At 31.4% G+C, this 15596-nt stretch overlaps 1 protein-coding gene across 3 annotated transcripts in view; it reads left to right on the top strand.

The window, feature by feature from the left end:
- Positions 1–15371, top strand: part of rgl2 (ral guanine nucleotide dissociation stimulator-like 2) — a 37195-nt gene extending 21824 nt beyond the window's left edge. For all 3 annotated transcript variants that reach the window (XM_073847426.1, XM_073847425.1, XM_073847427.1), the window contains 13 exons: positions 781–890; positions 1048–1263; positions 1344–1447; positions 3197–3281; positions 3872–3931; positions 5418–5504; positions 5727–5759; positions 5836–5957; positions 6046–6135; positions 9446–9539; positions 12125–12352; positions 12566–12680; positions 14318–15371. In XM_073847426.1, the coding sequence (XP_073703527.1) occupies positions 781–890; positions 1048–1263; positions 1344–1447; positions 3197–3281; positions 3872–3931; positions 5418–5504; positions 5727–5759; positions 5836–5957; positions 6046–6135; positions 9446–9539; positions 12125–12352; positions 12566–12680; positions 14318–14499 (1526 nt within the window). In that variant the 3' untranslated portion in view covers positions 14500–15371. The remainder of the gene's footprint in view (positions 1–780; positions 891–1047; positions 1264–1343; positions 1448–3196; positions 3282–3871; positions 3932–5417; positions 5505–5726; positions 5760–5835; positions 5958–6045; positions 6136–9445; positions 9540–12124; positions 12353–12565; positions 12681–14317) is intronic.
- The last annotated feature ends 225 nt before the right edge of the window (positions 15372–15596 follow it).

The following is a 15596-nucleotide window of genomic DNA, read 5'->3' as shown; positions in this document are numbered from 1 at the left end:
GTTTTGAGCATAAAAAAGACTGATATGTTCTCAGAATTGGGACTTTCTATCTCAGAATTCTGACTTAACTCAATTCTTAGAAAAAGTAATCTCAAAAAAGTATTGAATTTTTTTTATCAGAATTGCGGCTTTTTTGCAATTTTGAGTTTATATCACGCAATTCTGATTTTATAACATGCAAATTTGAGTTTATATCTAAGAAAAAGTCAGAACTGCAATTTATATCACGTAATTCTGAGAAAAAGTCTGAATTGCGAATGTAAAGTAGTAATTACAAGAAAAAAAGTTAGAATTGTGAAATAAAAAGTTGCAATCCTCAGCCTCTTTTTATTTTTTATTCAGTGGCGGACACGGACCTCCATACTTTTATGCTCAGCAAGGTTGCATTTATTTAGTAAAAAACAGTAAAAATTGTAATACTGCCAAATGTTACAATTTAAAATAAATTTTCTATTCAGAAATCATTCTAATATGCTGATTTACGCAAACATTTCTTATTATTATTAATTTTGAAAACACTTGTGTTGGTTCTATGGAAACCATGATACCTTTTTTCAGATTCTTTCATACATTTTTTTTTTTAATAAACAAATCATTTGTAACAATATACACATTTTTTACTGTGACTTTCAATCAATTTATCGCAATTTCTTATCAGAAAAAATCCTATTGAAAAACACATTTCCCGCTAAATAAACAATAATTTTAAACTCTGGTTCCCACTTAGACATAGCATGTACTTTGGCCATTTCTACATATTGATGTATTGATCTCCTACAGATCCTACAAAAGGCTTGACATCTCCTTCTGATCCCTCGGACTTTGATGCCACCAGCATCTTGGGATTTCCATCCAGTGTAATCGCAGAACAGCTAACCAGAATCGAGACAGTGAGTTTGATCATACTTCTCCAAAATGCTGTCTTTACATTTGTGTGAAAAAAACAGCGATTAGTTTGAAACTAGCAAAGTAAAATGAGTCACAGTTTACCTCACTCTGTGAACATCTCAGATGTCATTAAATGAAATGCTTTTGTTTTGCCTCAAGGATCTGTTTCTGAAGCTGGTGCCCTATCACTGTCTGGGGTCTCTGTGGTCTCAGAGAGATAAGAAGGGCAAGGAAGGAGCGTGCTGGTCCGTCAGAGCTACTATCAAGCAGTTCAATCGGTTAGCAAATGCCGTCACCGCCTCGTGCTTGTGGAACACAGGTCTGAAGAGCCAACAGAGAGCGAGACTGCTGGAGAAATGGATCAGCGTCGCAGAGGTCAGAGCAGATTCACTATGAATTATGTCATTCATCAGGATAAAAGACTCACGTGAGCTTGTGGTTTGTTTTCCAAACAGGCCTGCAGAAGCAGGAAAAACTTCTCCTCGCTGTATGCCATTCTGTCAGCGCTGCAGAGTAACCCCATCCACAGACTGAGAAAGACCTGGCAGGAGACAGACAGGTCTGGATTTACTTAGTAAACTCAGCGAAGCGTTACAGGAATATCATTTAAGTCAATATTTACTTGTTATATGGCAACAACTTGCCTTGTAGATTTTCCTTCAATGTTTTATATTTCTTTTTAAATATAATTTAAAAATGCAAAAATGTAACTTTTTTATTGTTTGATTAATTAAAAATACAAAAATGTTTTTAAAATATTGCTAATATATACTTAATGTAATTGTATTAATGATAAATACAGATATTTATTTAAATGTTTTCATTTATATTTTTTCTTATATTTAAAAATTAGTGTATTAATCATAGATACAGATTTACTCAGATTGATATGCCTTTTAAATAATTTTAAAAATATAATAAAACATTAATATACAACAAAAATGGTCTTTTTAAATATTTTATTATAATTTTCAATTTGAATACATGTATATTTGAAAAATAATTTGGTCAGAATATTTTTTTTTGTATGAGACTGTAAAAGTATCACAGTGCCTTTTACAATCTTATTAACTTTATTATTGATTATTTGATTAACTGAGTAAAAATACAAAAATTGGTTTAAAATATTGCAAATGTATATTTAATGTAATATATTAATGCTAAATATATATAATGATAAATATGCATCTATATTTAAATATTTTAAAAGTATTAGTATATTGATCGTAAAGATGCAGATATATTCAGATATACATTTGAAATACATTTTAAAATATAATAGTTTAAATACATGTAGATTTGTAATTTAATTTTGTCAGAATTATTTTTGTCTGTAAAAGATTGTAAAAGTATCACAGTTTATTAGTTAAGACTAATATAATATTAATATACAAAATTTGTCTTTTTAAATAATATTTTAAATTATAATATTTTATTTTATTTTTGATGTAAATGTATATTTGAAATATAATTTGGTCAGAATTTTTTTTCACAATCATATTAACTTTTTTATTGATTGAACTGATTTGAAAATTAATATATTAATATAAAATATACATAATGGTAAATATACATGTTTATTTAATTAATATTATTTTTTAAATAGTATATTAATCATAAAGATACAGATATAAATTTGAAATATATTTAAAATATAATATAAGAGTAATATAATATTAATACAATATAATTTTAAATATATGTACATTCGAAATATAATTTGGTCAGAATTGTTTTTTTCTTTATAAGACTAAAAGAATCACAGTGCTTTTACAATGTTATTAAGTTTTTTATTAATTGATTGATTAACTGATTAAAAATACAAAAATTGGTTAAAAATATATAATGTTATATTGAAAATATTAAAATATTAGTATATTATTACAAAGATACAGATTTGAAATATATTTTAAAATAAACATTTTATATAATATTAATACAAGACAAAATTTGTCTTTTAAATAATAATAAAAAGAACTTAAATAAATAAGAATTTTTTTTAGAAATTTTTTACAGAAATAAAATACATTCTATCTTAGCATTTGAAGATTTAAACAATTTTCAGTGTGACTATATGTATATTTGAAATAAATATTTTTCACAATACCTTTACAATCTTATCAACTTATTTATTTATTTTTTATTTATTGCTTGTTTTTACATATAATTTCTATGATAATATTTTGAGTTGTATTATATTTGAAATATTCTTAATACATTTCCAATTTGCATTGACATGCAAAATGTAATGTAATTTTTATCACTAGAAGTGCAATATCACCTAAAGTCCTTTTCTCTACCCCGACAGAGAAGCTGTGAGGAGATACGAGGAGCTTTCTGACATCTTCTCAGAGAAAGACAACTACTCGCAGAGCCGTGAGCTCCTCAAAGAGGTCAGTCACACTACAACACAAAGCAGCCAATTCACACTAATGTTATTAGAAAGCATGGCGATGCATTGATGGGAAAATATCAGGCCAATCGATGTTCTCTGGCTCTCAGTGTAAAATTCTCATTGGATGTGCTTCATCACTGTAGAGCTCTGCATCAATTCAGCATGGCCTGAAGGGAGGAACTAATGACATGAACAGAATGAGTAATACCAGATGCAGTCATGCAAAAACACAGCCTTACACTGTAAACTTCTTGTGTAATTCATTATATATTGCTGTTCTTAAAGGAATAGCTCCAATAAAAAAAGAAATCTGTCATTATTTACTCATTCTGTTGTCACTATGCTGTTATCCTTTTCTGTTATTAAGCTTTATCCAAGTTTGAAAAAGGACAAAATAATAAAACAATGAAATCATGACAAAAAGTAGTCTTCCTCTTCACTAAACCTCTGAAATCACAGATTTAAAAAAATGGCCACAACATGGAAAATTTAATGCCTCATACAAAGACATTATAGAAACTGTGAGTTAACCGTGAGTTTCAACTGCATTAAGCTTCCTGTAATAAAAGCACTTTTTTAATTTTACAGGAGGGGACTTCAAAATTTTCAAACCATGACACTAAAATCAACAACAGGAGATTTACAGGGGTAAGAGTCCTTAAATAAATATATATGACATACATTATAAAATATATTCTATTTTATAATATATTTATTCTATGTTAATAGAGAAATATCAATATTATTATAAAAAATGTGTGTGTGTGTGTGTGTGTGTGTGTGTGTGTGTGTGTGTGTGTGTGTGTGTGTGTGTGTGTGTGTACAGTGCACAGCATAAATGAGTACACCCCCTCTAAAACTTAACAAATTGGGCAATTACTCTTCACTTGAAAGACATATTAGGATTCTTTGGAGATATAATGTTCCAACAGGCCTGCTTGATCAATTACCAAAGAAGAATGTCAAAATTATTTAGCAAATTAAGATTTTCTTATGTTGTGTTGCAAAAATGAGTACACCCTCTTGAAAGTTACTAAATAAAACTAAAAAAAGAAAAAAGTGTAGGTTTAAAGCTATTTTTGATCAACCGGTAAGTATACTGAACCAAAACTTTTAAAGACAAGTAATTTCCTGACAGTTAAAGGCGTTTTATAGCCTACTGAATCATACACAGACTTAATGCTGTCAACAATGAAACCACTTGGGAGAGGACTGCCAGGTGACTTATTTCTTAGCAGAAAAGAGGACAGTGGTACAAGAGGAATACCAAATTATTGTTTTAAGTGTGAAAATATAGCAGAAGTAGCACTGACATTCAAAAACAATGGACTTGTGACAAGGCTCCTGAAATAACCAGGGCTGCGTTCTCTGATAACGTTGTCTCTTAGCACGCTACGAAGACTCAAAAGGTACACCTTAACTACAGGTATACCTTTCCTACGTGTGTTCTCTGAACTAAACCTTAGGATTTTGCTTAAGGTAAACCTTCTTAAGTGCGACCTTAGCAGGTGCTGTCCATGGTGGAGGTGCTGAAAAGGTTGATATATATATATATTATATATTATATTAATATAATATATATATACACAATATATTATATATAATATATTGTTTATATATATATATTACTTGCTGAATATACTTTTATTCAGCAAGGATGTGTTAAATTGATACAAAGTGATAGTAAAGGATTATATTGTTAGATATCTATTTTAATTAAATGCTGTTCTTTTTAACTTTTTATTCATCAAAGAATCCTGAAAAAAGTATCACAGGTTCCAAAAAAACATTGAGCAGCACAACTGTTTCAAACATTGCTAATAAATCAGCATATAATGATTTCTAAAGTGTAAATAAAATTTTAAAACATTAAAATAGGAAACCAATATTAGAAATTGGAAAAACATCTCACATTATAGTGTATTTTTGATCAAATAAATACAGCTTTGATGAGCATTAAGAGAATTTAAAAAATTTAAAAAACTAAAAATCTTACTGATCCAAAACCTTTTAAATGTAATATATTATTTAATTTAACATATAATATACATATACTGTATATACACATGCACTATGCATATATTTATGACAGTGTGATCAGTGATGTATCTGAATGCTGTATTTCTTTTTGTAGTCGTGTGCTCAGGGCACTGTGCCATACCTGGGCATCTTCCTCAGAGATCTCACTATGCTGGACACTGCAGTCAAAGACAGATTAGAGGTGATGTACACTTCACAGCCATCAAACAGAACTAAAAAAAAAAAAAAAAAAAGAGAGAGAGACAAAACAGACAGTTTCGGCACATCCAACTGTGAAGTATAAAAATAGCAGTGGTTTCACAATGTTTGTTAAAGCTTATCTGACAGAATCGAAACGTGTCAGAACAAAACTAAAAGTCAGTGTTGCATTGTAATGTGAAACCAAATATACCGTCTCTTACAGAATGGCTTCATCAACTTCGATAAAAGGCGACGGGTGAGTTTATGGTGATTAGGCATAAATACTTGAATGTTGTTCTTTTTAGTTGTTTAAAAAATATATTTAATTTCAGGAGTTTGAAGTCATCGCTCAAATTCGCCTCCTTCAGTCCTCCTGTAAAAACAGCATCTTCAGAACGGATGAGACGTTCGTTCAGTGGTATCACAGCGTACCTACTTTGCGTGAAGAGGAAAGGTCAGTGACATTTTTGTGACTCTATTCTAAACATCTCAGATACACACTAATTGGCTATATGATAAGATGTCTATGTGTTTTTTAATAGCTATAAGCTGTCCAATCAGATTGAAGCACCGGGAGAGCCGAGTCCTGGTCGTGGTCTGAACCCTACAGTGATCATCACACAGTGTCCAGAGTAAGAACATCACTGCCCTACATTAAAGGAGTCATCGGATGCTCATTTTCCACAAGTTGATATGATTCTTTAGGGTTTTAATGAGAAGTCTACATACTTTGGTTAAAATTTCTCAATGGTATATAAAAAACACTCTTTTTACCTTGTCGAAATCAGCCCTTTTCAAAGCGAGCTATTGTTGCATGTTATTTTAATGCTAATGAGCTCTGCTCACCCCGCCCCTCTCTGCTGTGGGATGATGAGCCGTAATGTTTACTTTAGCCGCGTTTAGCTGTGAAACTTGCTAACTAGCACATTATTAAGAAAGGCCATTTGCAAAGATGCATAAAAAAACCCTTATACTCACTTCTGCTGTGGGTGAAGCTGCATCATGAATGATTCGCATGAGCATAGACCCATATATGCATATGAAAGTACCGTTAATCAGGTGCATCTTCAGCGGCTCAGATGTCGGGAGTAAATGAGGACTGCTAAGTTCATTACTACATCCAACAACAGAACACTTCAATCGCTCAATCAGAGACATTCTTGTCTACTCCTTCTCGATCGGAGTCAGACTGTTTCAGCTCTGTGAGGGCGGGTCTAGGGTAAGGCGCTCATGTCAATCTACTATCCTGGGAGTGGCCTCTGTTGGTGTGTCATCACACCGACAGGAAGCTGAGAATGACCTGATTTTAAAAAGGGGATATTACTTTTAAAGATTAAAAAAATACCACTGGGTGGATTTTTGTCATTGTGGGGTGGTTGTGTACACAAACTGCCAACGCACATTAATGTTCAAACAACATGTAAAAGGGAGTTTTGCATCCGATGACCCCTTTAACAACAACTACGTCACACAGCATTTCTGACCGTAGTGTCCAAAATTAGACTGCAAATCAACACCGATTAAAATGTAGTGCTGTACAGCTGCAACACTGTAGAATGATTGCTGTGATTAGTTATCACAACTGAAAATTGTACTTTAGAATAACTAATATATTGCTTCAGCTTAAAAGGAGTAGTTTACTTCCAGAGCAAAAATATACAGATAAGAGTTAATGTATTTGACCCTTTGTCATCCAAGATGTGTACGTCTTTCTTTCTTCAGTCGTAAAGAAATTATGTTTTTTGAGGAAAACAATTCAGGAATTATCTCCATATAGTGGACTTCTATGGTGCCCCTGAGTTTGAACTTCCAAAATGCAGCTTTAAAAGGCTCTAAATGATCCCAGCCAAGGAAGAAGGGTCTTATCTAGCCAAATTATGTCATTTTCTAAAAAAAAAAAAAAAAATACAAATTTATATACTTTTAAACCTCAAATGCTCATCTTGTCTAACTCTGCCATGCACACTCTGTGCAGTCCCGTTCAAGACAGTTAGGCTAAGTCTAAAAACTCCCATCTCATTTTCTCCACCAACTTCAAAATCATCCTACATTGCTGTTTTGCCTTTTTTTGTAAAGGGTGTTTGACCTTCTTTGCACATTTACTTTGTAAACACTGGGTACTTCTGCAGTGATGTAGGATGTTTTTGAAGTTGGAGAAGAAAATGAGATGGGAGTTTTTCAACATACTCTATCTGTACTGAACCCGAATACACAGCGCATGCAGAGCTAGACAAGACGAGCATTTGAGGTTAAAAACTATATAATTTTATATAATTCTCGTTTTGCTAGATACGTTAGATACGTTGCTAGAGCTCTTTTGAAACAGCATTTTGGAAGTTAAAATTTGCGAGCACCATAGAAGTCCACTATATGGAGATAATTCCTAAATCGTTTTCCTCAAAAAATATGATTTCTTTACGGCTGAAGAAAGAAAGAAATTAACATCTTGAATGACAAGGGGGGGGGGAGTACATTATCTGTCAATTTTCATTCTGGAGGTGAACTACTCTTATAAAGTGTTTGTTCTTGACTTAAAATGATAAGTTCAGTTAACTTTAGTTTACTTAGGTTGGATATTTACATGATTTCAACAAATTTTATTTATTATTTTTTTAATGCTGCAGCATTTTTTACAGTAAAAAAGAGAAAATGGCATGCAAAAATATATATTTTTAAATAAATAAACCACAGATGCATCCGTTTTTAAATCTAATGCTTTTCATTTTGCACATCAAGTAAAAATTTACTAGACAAAAATATTTATTACCTGCCATGAAACTTTATTCTGTCCCAGGCAGGTTTATTTTTGTTAAATAAAACTTAAACTCTTTAAACATTTTTGTTGACTGAAATGAAATAAAATATAAACATTAGACATTAATTTTAATTTTCTAATTTAGTTTAAGCACTAAAATTGCTCACCTGAAATTATATAAATAAAAACTAAAAGAATAATTGAAACAAACGGATAAAAAAAATAATAAATTAAAAAACTGAAAGTATAAAACTAAAAGCTATTTTACAATTTTAATAAAACAACATAGTAGTATTAATTATAAATAATACTAAAATAACACTGGTCGCAGGTCAATTAATTTAATATTTATAATTTCTCTCTTTACAGTTTATAAATATTACATTAATTGTCCTGAGACCAGTTTTATTTAAGTAATATGTGTGTATATTAACTCATCTAAAAATGCAAATGAAGTTGTTTTTGTCTTTTAAAGTACTTTATAATTGACAACACGTCATATACAGATGCTGTGATTTAGCATTAGGAAAAATTAATCCTGGTTACCATAGTAACCCATTTATTTCCTATGGGGACGTGTCCGTGTTAGTGTCTGTGTAATATGTCTAGCTTTTAACAAGTGACAGATGACTTTTCACCAAATACAGTAGCATTTGACGGGATATCACATGCATTGCCAAAGAATTGGGATGAATTAGTGTTGTATACATGATCATGTCATTATTATTTGTTTTCAGCATTGTTTTTTCTCTGCTGAACAGATTTGCAACACATTTTTGGGTCATGACCCACCGGGTGAAAAACACTGCTATATAGTATGATACACATTGCTCTTATTTTGCAAATCCCAGGCTCAAATTTTCAACGATTCAAATGACAATCTTCCTGTCGGCTATGCTGAGGATCAGCCTCAGTCCTTGACATACAAACACAGATGTTTCTTTCATGAGTTCTTAAGCACAGTAATGCTGCTTGAGCTGAATGAAATGAAGTTTTAAAGCAGGACAAAGACATTCCTTTCGTCTGTAGTTAGCGTGTGACTTCAAAGCTACTGCTGCTGCTGGTTTAGAGTTTTGTATTTATACTCTAGGTTACAGTCTATTCAGAAAAAAAAAATCAATGTGATAAGCAGCAAATGGCAAAGAGCCTCCAGTTTGTGACAAGATCGCTCTGTTCTCCCGTTACAGTGCTCTCTCAGCTGTGGCAAATACGACAATGGATGCTGATGGGATATTTGACTTCCCGTCTCCTGTCAATCACCTGCTCTCCAAGCTTTACAAGGTAGGGGCGAATAAAGAGCTTTATTTTGATTACATTGCAGTAATGGGTCTTTAAAAGCCTGGCTGTTATCAGCAACTCTGAGAGATTTATTATTTGAGAGCTCACTGAAGATTTTTATAGCATTTTAAAGTTGCTTTTTTGAATTGAACCATGCCACGCTTTTATTATAAGACACATTTCACATGGAAATTCACACTACCACGTAAAAGTTTGAACACATTTGACTAAATTGATCTGTCTCATGATCCAAAAACATTTTAATCTGAAGGCTTGTCCTTAAATGCTTGAAATTGTCTACTTATGATTTTTTAAATTAAAAAGAAAAATTGTCTTTTTAACAGGCCTGACTGATTATCGTCACCGATATTAAGCATTTTTATGGTTATCGGTCATTTTCAAAACTGATTTGATGTTAAAATAATTTAAAAGCATTTAAAGAAAGTTTTTGTTAGAGCCCTTGCTATTCTTAATTCATTTTCATTTTTACACCAGACATACTGTATATTGGTTCAAATATCAGTTATCGGTCTACTAAACTGTAATAATCATAATTATTGACACTGGCCCTGAAAAACACACACACACACACACACACGCACACACACACACACACACACATATATATATATATATAATTCATGAAATACTGTCTGCTTATGTTTTTTTAAATATTCTTCAAAGTTGTAAATAAAACTGATCATTAGAGCCAATTTTACACCAATTTTAAGTGCCATTTGCTGTTTCCTAGTAATTTATTAGGAAATTCACAATTTCCTCAAAAACAAGCTTCACTCATAAAGAATATGCAATTAGAATTAAATTATACATGAAATTTTAAAGTAGAAAGACTGAAATAGTACTTTCTTGTAAACAGAACTATTTTATTTATACCTGAAAAAAAATACTGTATCATCGCCTGGCCAATTATCGGTGCCGATATGAAGCATTTTTATGATTATATGCATCTGTCATTTTCAAAACCAATTTGCCCATAAAATATTTTAAAAGCATTTTAAACAGTTTTTATCAGAGCCCTTGTTATTCTTAATTTTGACATTATTTTCATTTTTATACCAGACATATATATAGTTTGAAATATTGGTTATCGGTTTACTTTATCTATAATAATCGTTATTGACATTGGCCATGAAAAACATATACATATACACACACACACACACACACACACACATATATATCGGTTATCGGTATGTGTCAGAGCCTTTGTTGTTCTTCATTTTGACATTAACTTTAATTTTTTTACCATGTATATCGGTTTATTGGTTAATTATAAATTGTCTGCTTATGGTTTTTTAAATATAAGCATTTAGAAAAATTTTATTTTGAAAGGATGAGCTAAAATACTAAAATGTTATTTCATAGATTTGATAATTCTAAAATGCAGACAGTATTAATAAAGACTGTATACACTTTCTTCAAAGTTGTAAATAAAACAGATTATTAGAGCATGTTTACAGAAAAATACTATTTTCGTATTTCTGCTTCCAATTTTACATTTATTTAAATGTTATTTGCTAGCCTGGGTCTCCCCATGCTGCCTTGCGCGCAGCGCGATTTTATTCACGCTGCTAGGCAGCCTGGAAACCATGGACCAAATTTTCATCTCAGATAGGGAACCAATCACAGAACGGGGAGGGAGCAGCAAGACAATGACGCCTTCTATGCTACTCACCGAAGCAGTTTGTTTATAACTATGGATCCAGCATGGCAGCAGACGCAAAGTTATCTTTCGATGCAGCCTTAGATAGTGTTCTAAGTAGTTTAGAACGCAAGTTTATTTTGGAAAAAGAACAACTTTTGGCGTTCGCTCTACATACGTCATCCGGTATAATTGAAACGATTGGCTCTGAGCTACGCACAGGCGCATTTGATAGACATTCATATCGCCCAATAAACGGCTCTGGGCATTCGTAAACCACACCTCAAAATATGAGAATATGAACATGTGGTTCCCAGACCACGAATCATGACGTTGTCATGACGTGGTTTGGCGTTAGCCAGGCTAGTTATTTGCTGTATCTCAGTAATTTATTAGGAAGTTCAAAAGCAATTTCTAAATGAAAATTGTCTCTACAACAGATTTTTAGTGTAGGATTTCCTTAAAAACAATTTTCACTCAGAAATAGCTTGTTTTATTGCTTGATTTTTTTATATATACCTGAAAAATTCTTATTCTTAATTTTGACATTAATTTTAATTTTTACACCGGACATATATATCGGTTCAAATATCAGTATTGGCACCGGCCCTGAAAAACACATCAGTCGACCCTTATTTTATATTCACATTTTATATGACCAATATTCTAGTTTTTGACATGAGAAATAGTCCACCTAAAAATAAAAAGTCTGTCATCTTTTGCTTACCTTCATGTTGCTCCGCGATCTTTCTTCTGTGAATTATAAAAGCACATATTTAGCAAGATATCTGAGCTTTAAAAATTTGTTTAAGCAAACATGAGATTTAAGAGCAAAACAGTTTAAATAACCCACAGATTGATGATATAATTGTTATTTTTTCTTAAACTATTCCTAAGAATGTTGTCATAATCACCTCTATTTCAGCATGTGAAATCGCCGTCTGTTTCCTGTCTGGATGTTGATTCGTCACCACCATCCAATGATGCCACGCCCAATGTTCTGACCACACCCACTACTGCTGTCAAATCACATCGGCGGTCTGTCTCCTGCGGCAATAACCCCACAAATAGCAAACCAGAGGCGGGGCCCGAAATGAGAATCGTCAGGATACGGATGGATTTACACGACGGCAACTTATACAGAAGCATACTGGTAGTCTAGCAAACACAAATGTCTTAACATTTTCAAATGAAAGTCAAAAACCCAACAATGTGCTAGAATTTTGGGCTTTGAAGTGGCTGTATTTCACAGCACCAGTCCAGTGTTACATCAGACAATCTTTGGCATTTCATGTCAGCTCCTGTTTAATATGAATGCAGTCGCTTCTTTGTTCTAATGTATACTTTCTTTTCTGTGCTGCCTCAGGTCACCAGTAATGATAAAACACCCACTGTAATCAGTTCTGCATTAGAGAAGCACAACCAGAATGCTCAAGAAGCCTCTAAATACGAGCTGATCCAACTGCTGCCGGAGGGGAAAGGTGATGCCACATTTTTCATGTCATACGGTGCTGTACAGTTTTTGAAAACACATCATAAAATGAGAAAACATTATTCTGGGTATACTGACAGGACACTGTGACATTGTAAACGTATGATATATAAAAACAGGCAGCTGTCAGTGAAATATAACAACTGAATAAAATATACATGAATACACTTCCAGTCAAAAGTTTTTGAACAGTAAGATTTTTAGAAGAATATTCTTCTGCTCTCCAAGCCTGAATTTATTTGATCAAAAATACAGCAAAAGCAGTAATATTTTTTTTTACTATTTAAAATAACTGCATCCTATTTGAATATATTTTAAATTGTAATTTATTCCTGTGATCTTCTGTGTCTTCAGTGTCACAAGATCCTTCACAAATCATTCTAATATGCTGATTTGCTGTTCAAGAAACATTTATTATTATTATTATTATTATTATTATTATTATTATTATTATTATTAATAAAAATTTAAAACAGTTGAGCATATTTTTTCTGGATTCTTTGATGAATAGAAAGATCCAAAGATCAGCATTTATCTGAAATATATTCCTTTGGGAAAGAAATTATAGAAGATTATTATTTAGCAAAGATGCTTTAAATTGATCAAAAGTGACGATAAAGACATTTATAATGTAACAAAAGATTTTTATTTCAGATAAATGCTGTTCTTCTGAATGTTCTATTTGTCAAAGAAACCTGAAAAAAATTACTCAGCTGTTCTTAATAATAATAATTTTTTTGAGTAGCAAATCAGAATATTAGAATGATTTCTGAAGGATCATGTGACTAGTAATGATGCTAAAAATTCAGCTTTGAAATCACAGAAATAAATGACATTTTACAATATATTCAAACGGAAAACAATTATTTTAAATAGAAAAAACATTTCTAAATTTGACCATTTTTGTTGTACTTTGGATCAAAAAAAATGCAGGGTTGGTGAGCAGAAGAGTCTTCTTTAAAAAAAATATTAAAAATCCTACTGTTCAAAAACTTTTGACTGGTAGTGTATTTACACTACTGTTCAAAGAAATTAATATTTTTATTCCGCAAGGACACATTAAATTGATCAAAAATAACAGTAAAGATATTTAAAATGCTACAAAAGATTGATATTTTAATAAAGGCTGTTCTTTTGTTCATCAAAAACATGTTTTGATATTGATAATAATGATAAATCTTTCTAGAGCAGCGAATCAGCATATTATAATAATTTCTGAAGGATAATGTGCCACTAAAGACTGGAGTAATGGTGCTAAAATTTCATTTTTGCATCACAGGAATAAATTAAATTTTTAAATATATATAAAAATAGACAACAGTTGTTTTAAATTGTAATAATATTAGGTTTTTTTTTTTATATTTTTGACTTGTGAGTGTTAGAGATTTCCCAAATAAATCTTACAGACCCCAAACTTCTGAACAGTAGTGTATATACTGTATATACAGTATATAAATATATATATTTAATTGGAATTCAGTTATTTATTTTAAATTTTTATTAACAGAAATATATAAAAAAAAAAAAAAGATTTTAACTGATTAAGAAAAAACTCAACTTTTTGAGTTACTCAACTTTTTAAAAGTTTTCTGAGTATTTCTCTGTCATTTTTTTCTCCCCCCGCAGAATTAATAATACCTCCAACAGGAAACGTCTTCTACGCCATGTCTTCAGCTAGTGTGGACTTCCTGTTAAGGAGAAGAGGAGGAAATACACCATCAGGGTCTCCGAATCTTGGCAACGAAACCAGCGCAACCTTTCCAAGAATCAAAGCCAAGGGCAGAAGACTAGTCCGGACACTATTTTAAGATAAAACCAGGATATTCACGTCCAAGTACTTTTAAAAAAACACAAAATATTTCATTCAGAGCTCTGTGACATAACTGTGTAGAACAGGCTAATTTTCATAAGTCCTAATATTAGTAATTTGATTGAAAGCTTGGTTGAAATGGCTCTAAGATGTTAGTTCCTGCTAAACGTTGCACTATTTTTGCATTTCATAAATATGTAATGAATTTCAAGATGGAATCACGTACCTTTTGCTGATGCCAGCATTTCCAGTACTTCCCCCGTCTACCTCTAAAGCCTAGGAGTCTATTGGTTACAGAATATTAGTCAAGAAAATCTGCATTATTAATGAAACTCAAACGGAGATAGAGCAGCTAAAAGATCCCAGCATAATAAAATAAACACTTACAGAAGGTACTTACACCTGTCTAACATTTCAAAACACTGAGCTGTTCTGCGTGGGCTATAAAGCTACTGAAAAACACCCACCTACCTGAAGACGAGTCGCTAAAAACCACTGCCGCTCTCTAATGTTCTCACCAAGTATGCAAACCGATGGTTGCTTACTGTGCGCTTACTCTTCAAATATTTGTATGGAATTAATTATGGTTATGGTAATAGAGACTCTGTTCCAAAACCTATTGTAAAGTTTGTGTAAAGGAAGAAAATTAAGTGAAACAGATCCTTAAAAGTGATAGATTTGAAAGAATATGCATTGGCAGCAACTCTTAGGTCGCACATGGGAGACTTTACAATTGATTTCAATACAGTTTGGTGTTAGTTTGTTCCTAAGATAACAGCACAATAATCTAATAAGATAATGTTATACTACTTCTGAAAAGTTTGGGGTCAGTAAGATTGTTTTTGAAAGAAACCGTGTTATTATAGTTAACTGAAACTAAACCTGAAACAAATATATGTATATATATATATATATATATATATATATATATATATATCTATATATATATATATATATATATATATATATATATTTTTTTTTTTTTTTGCCAGCCAACAAATTGACCAAAACTAAACTAATATCTAAAAAAAAAATTAAAACTTTTTAATTTTAAAAATTATAATAACATATAAAATTTAATATTAAAAAATTATA

Source organism: Garra rufa, chromosome 9, assembly GCF_049309525.1.
Source record: "Garra rufa chromosome 9, GarRuf1.0, whole genome shotgun sequence".
Taxonomy (NCBI): domain Eukaryota; kingdom Metazoa; phylum Chordata; class Actinopteri; order Cypriniformes; family Cyprinidae; genus Garra; species Garra rufa.
This window is presented reverse-complemented; position numbering and strand designations above follow the sequence as displayed.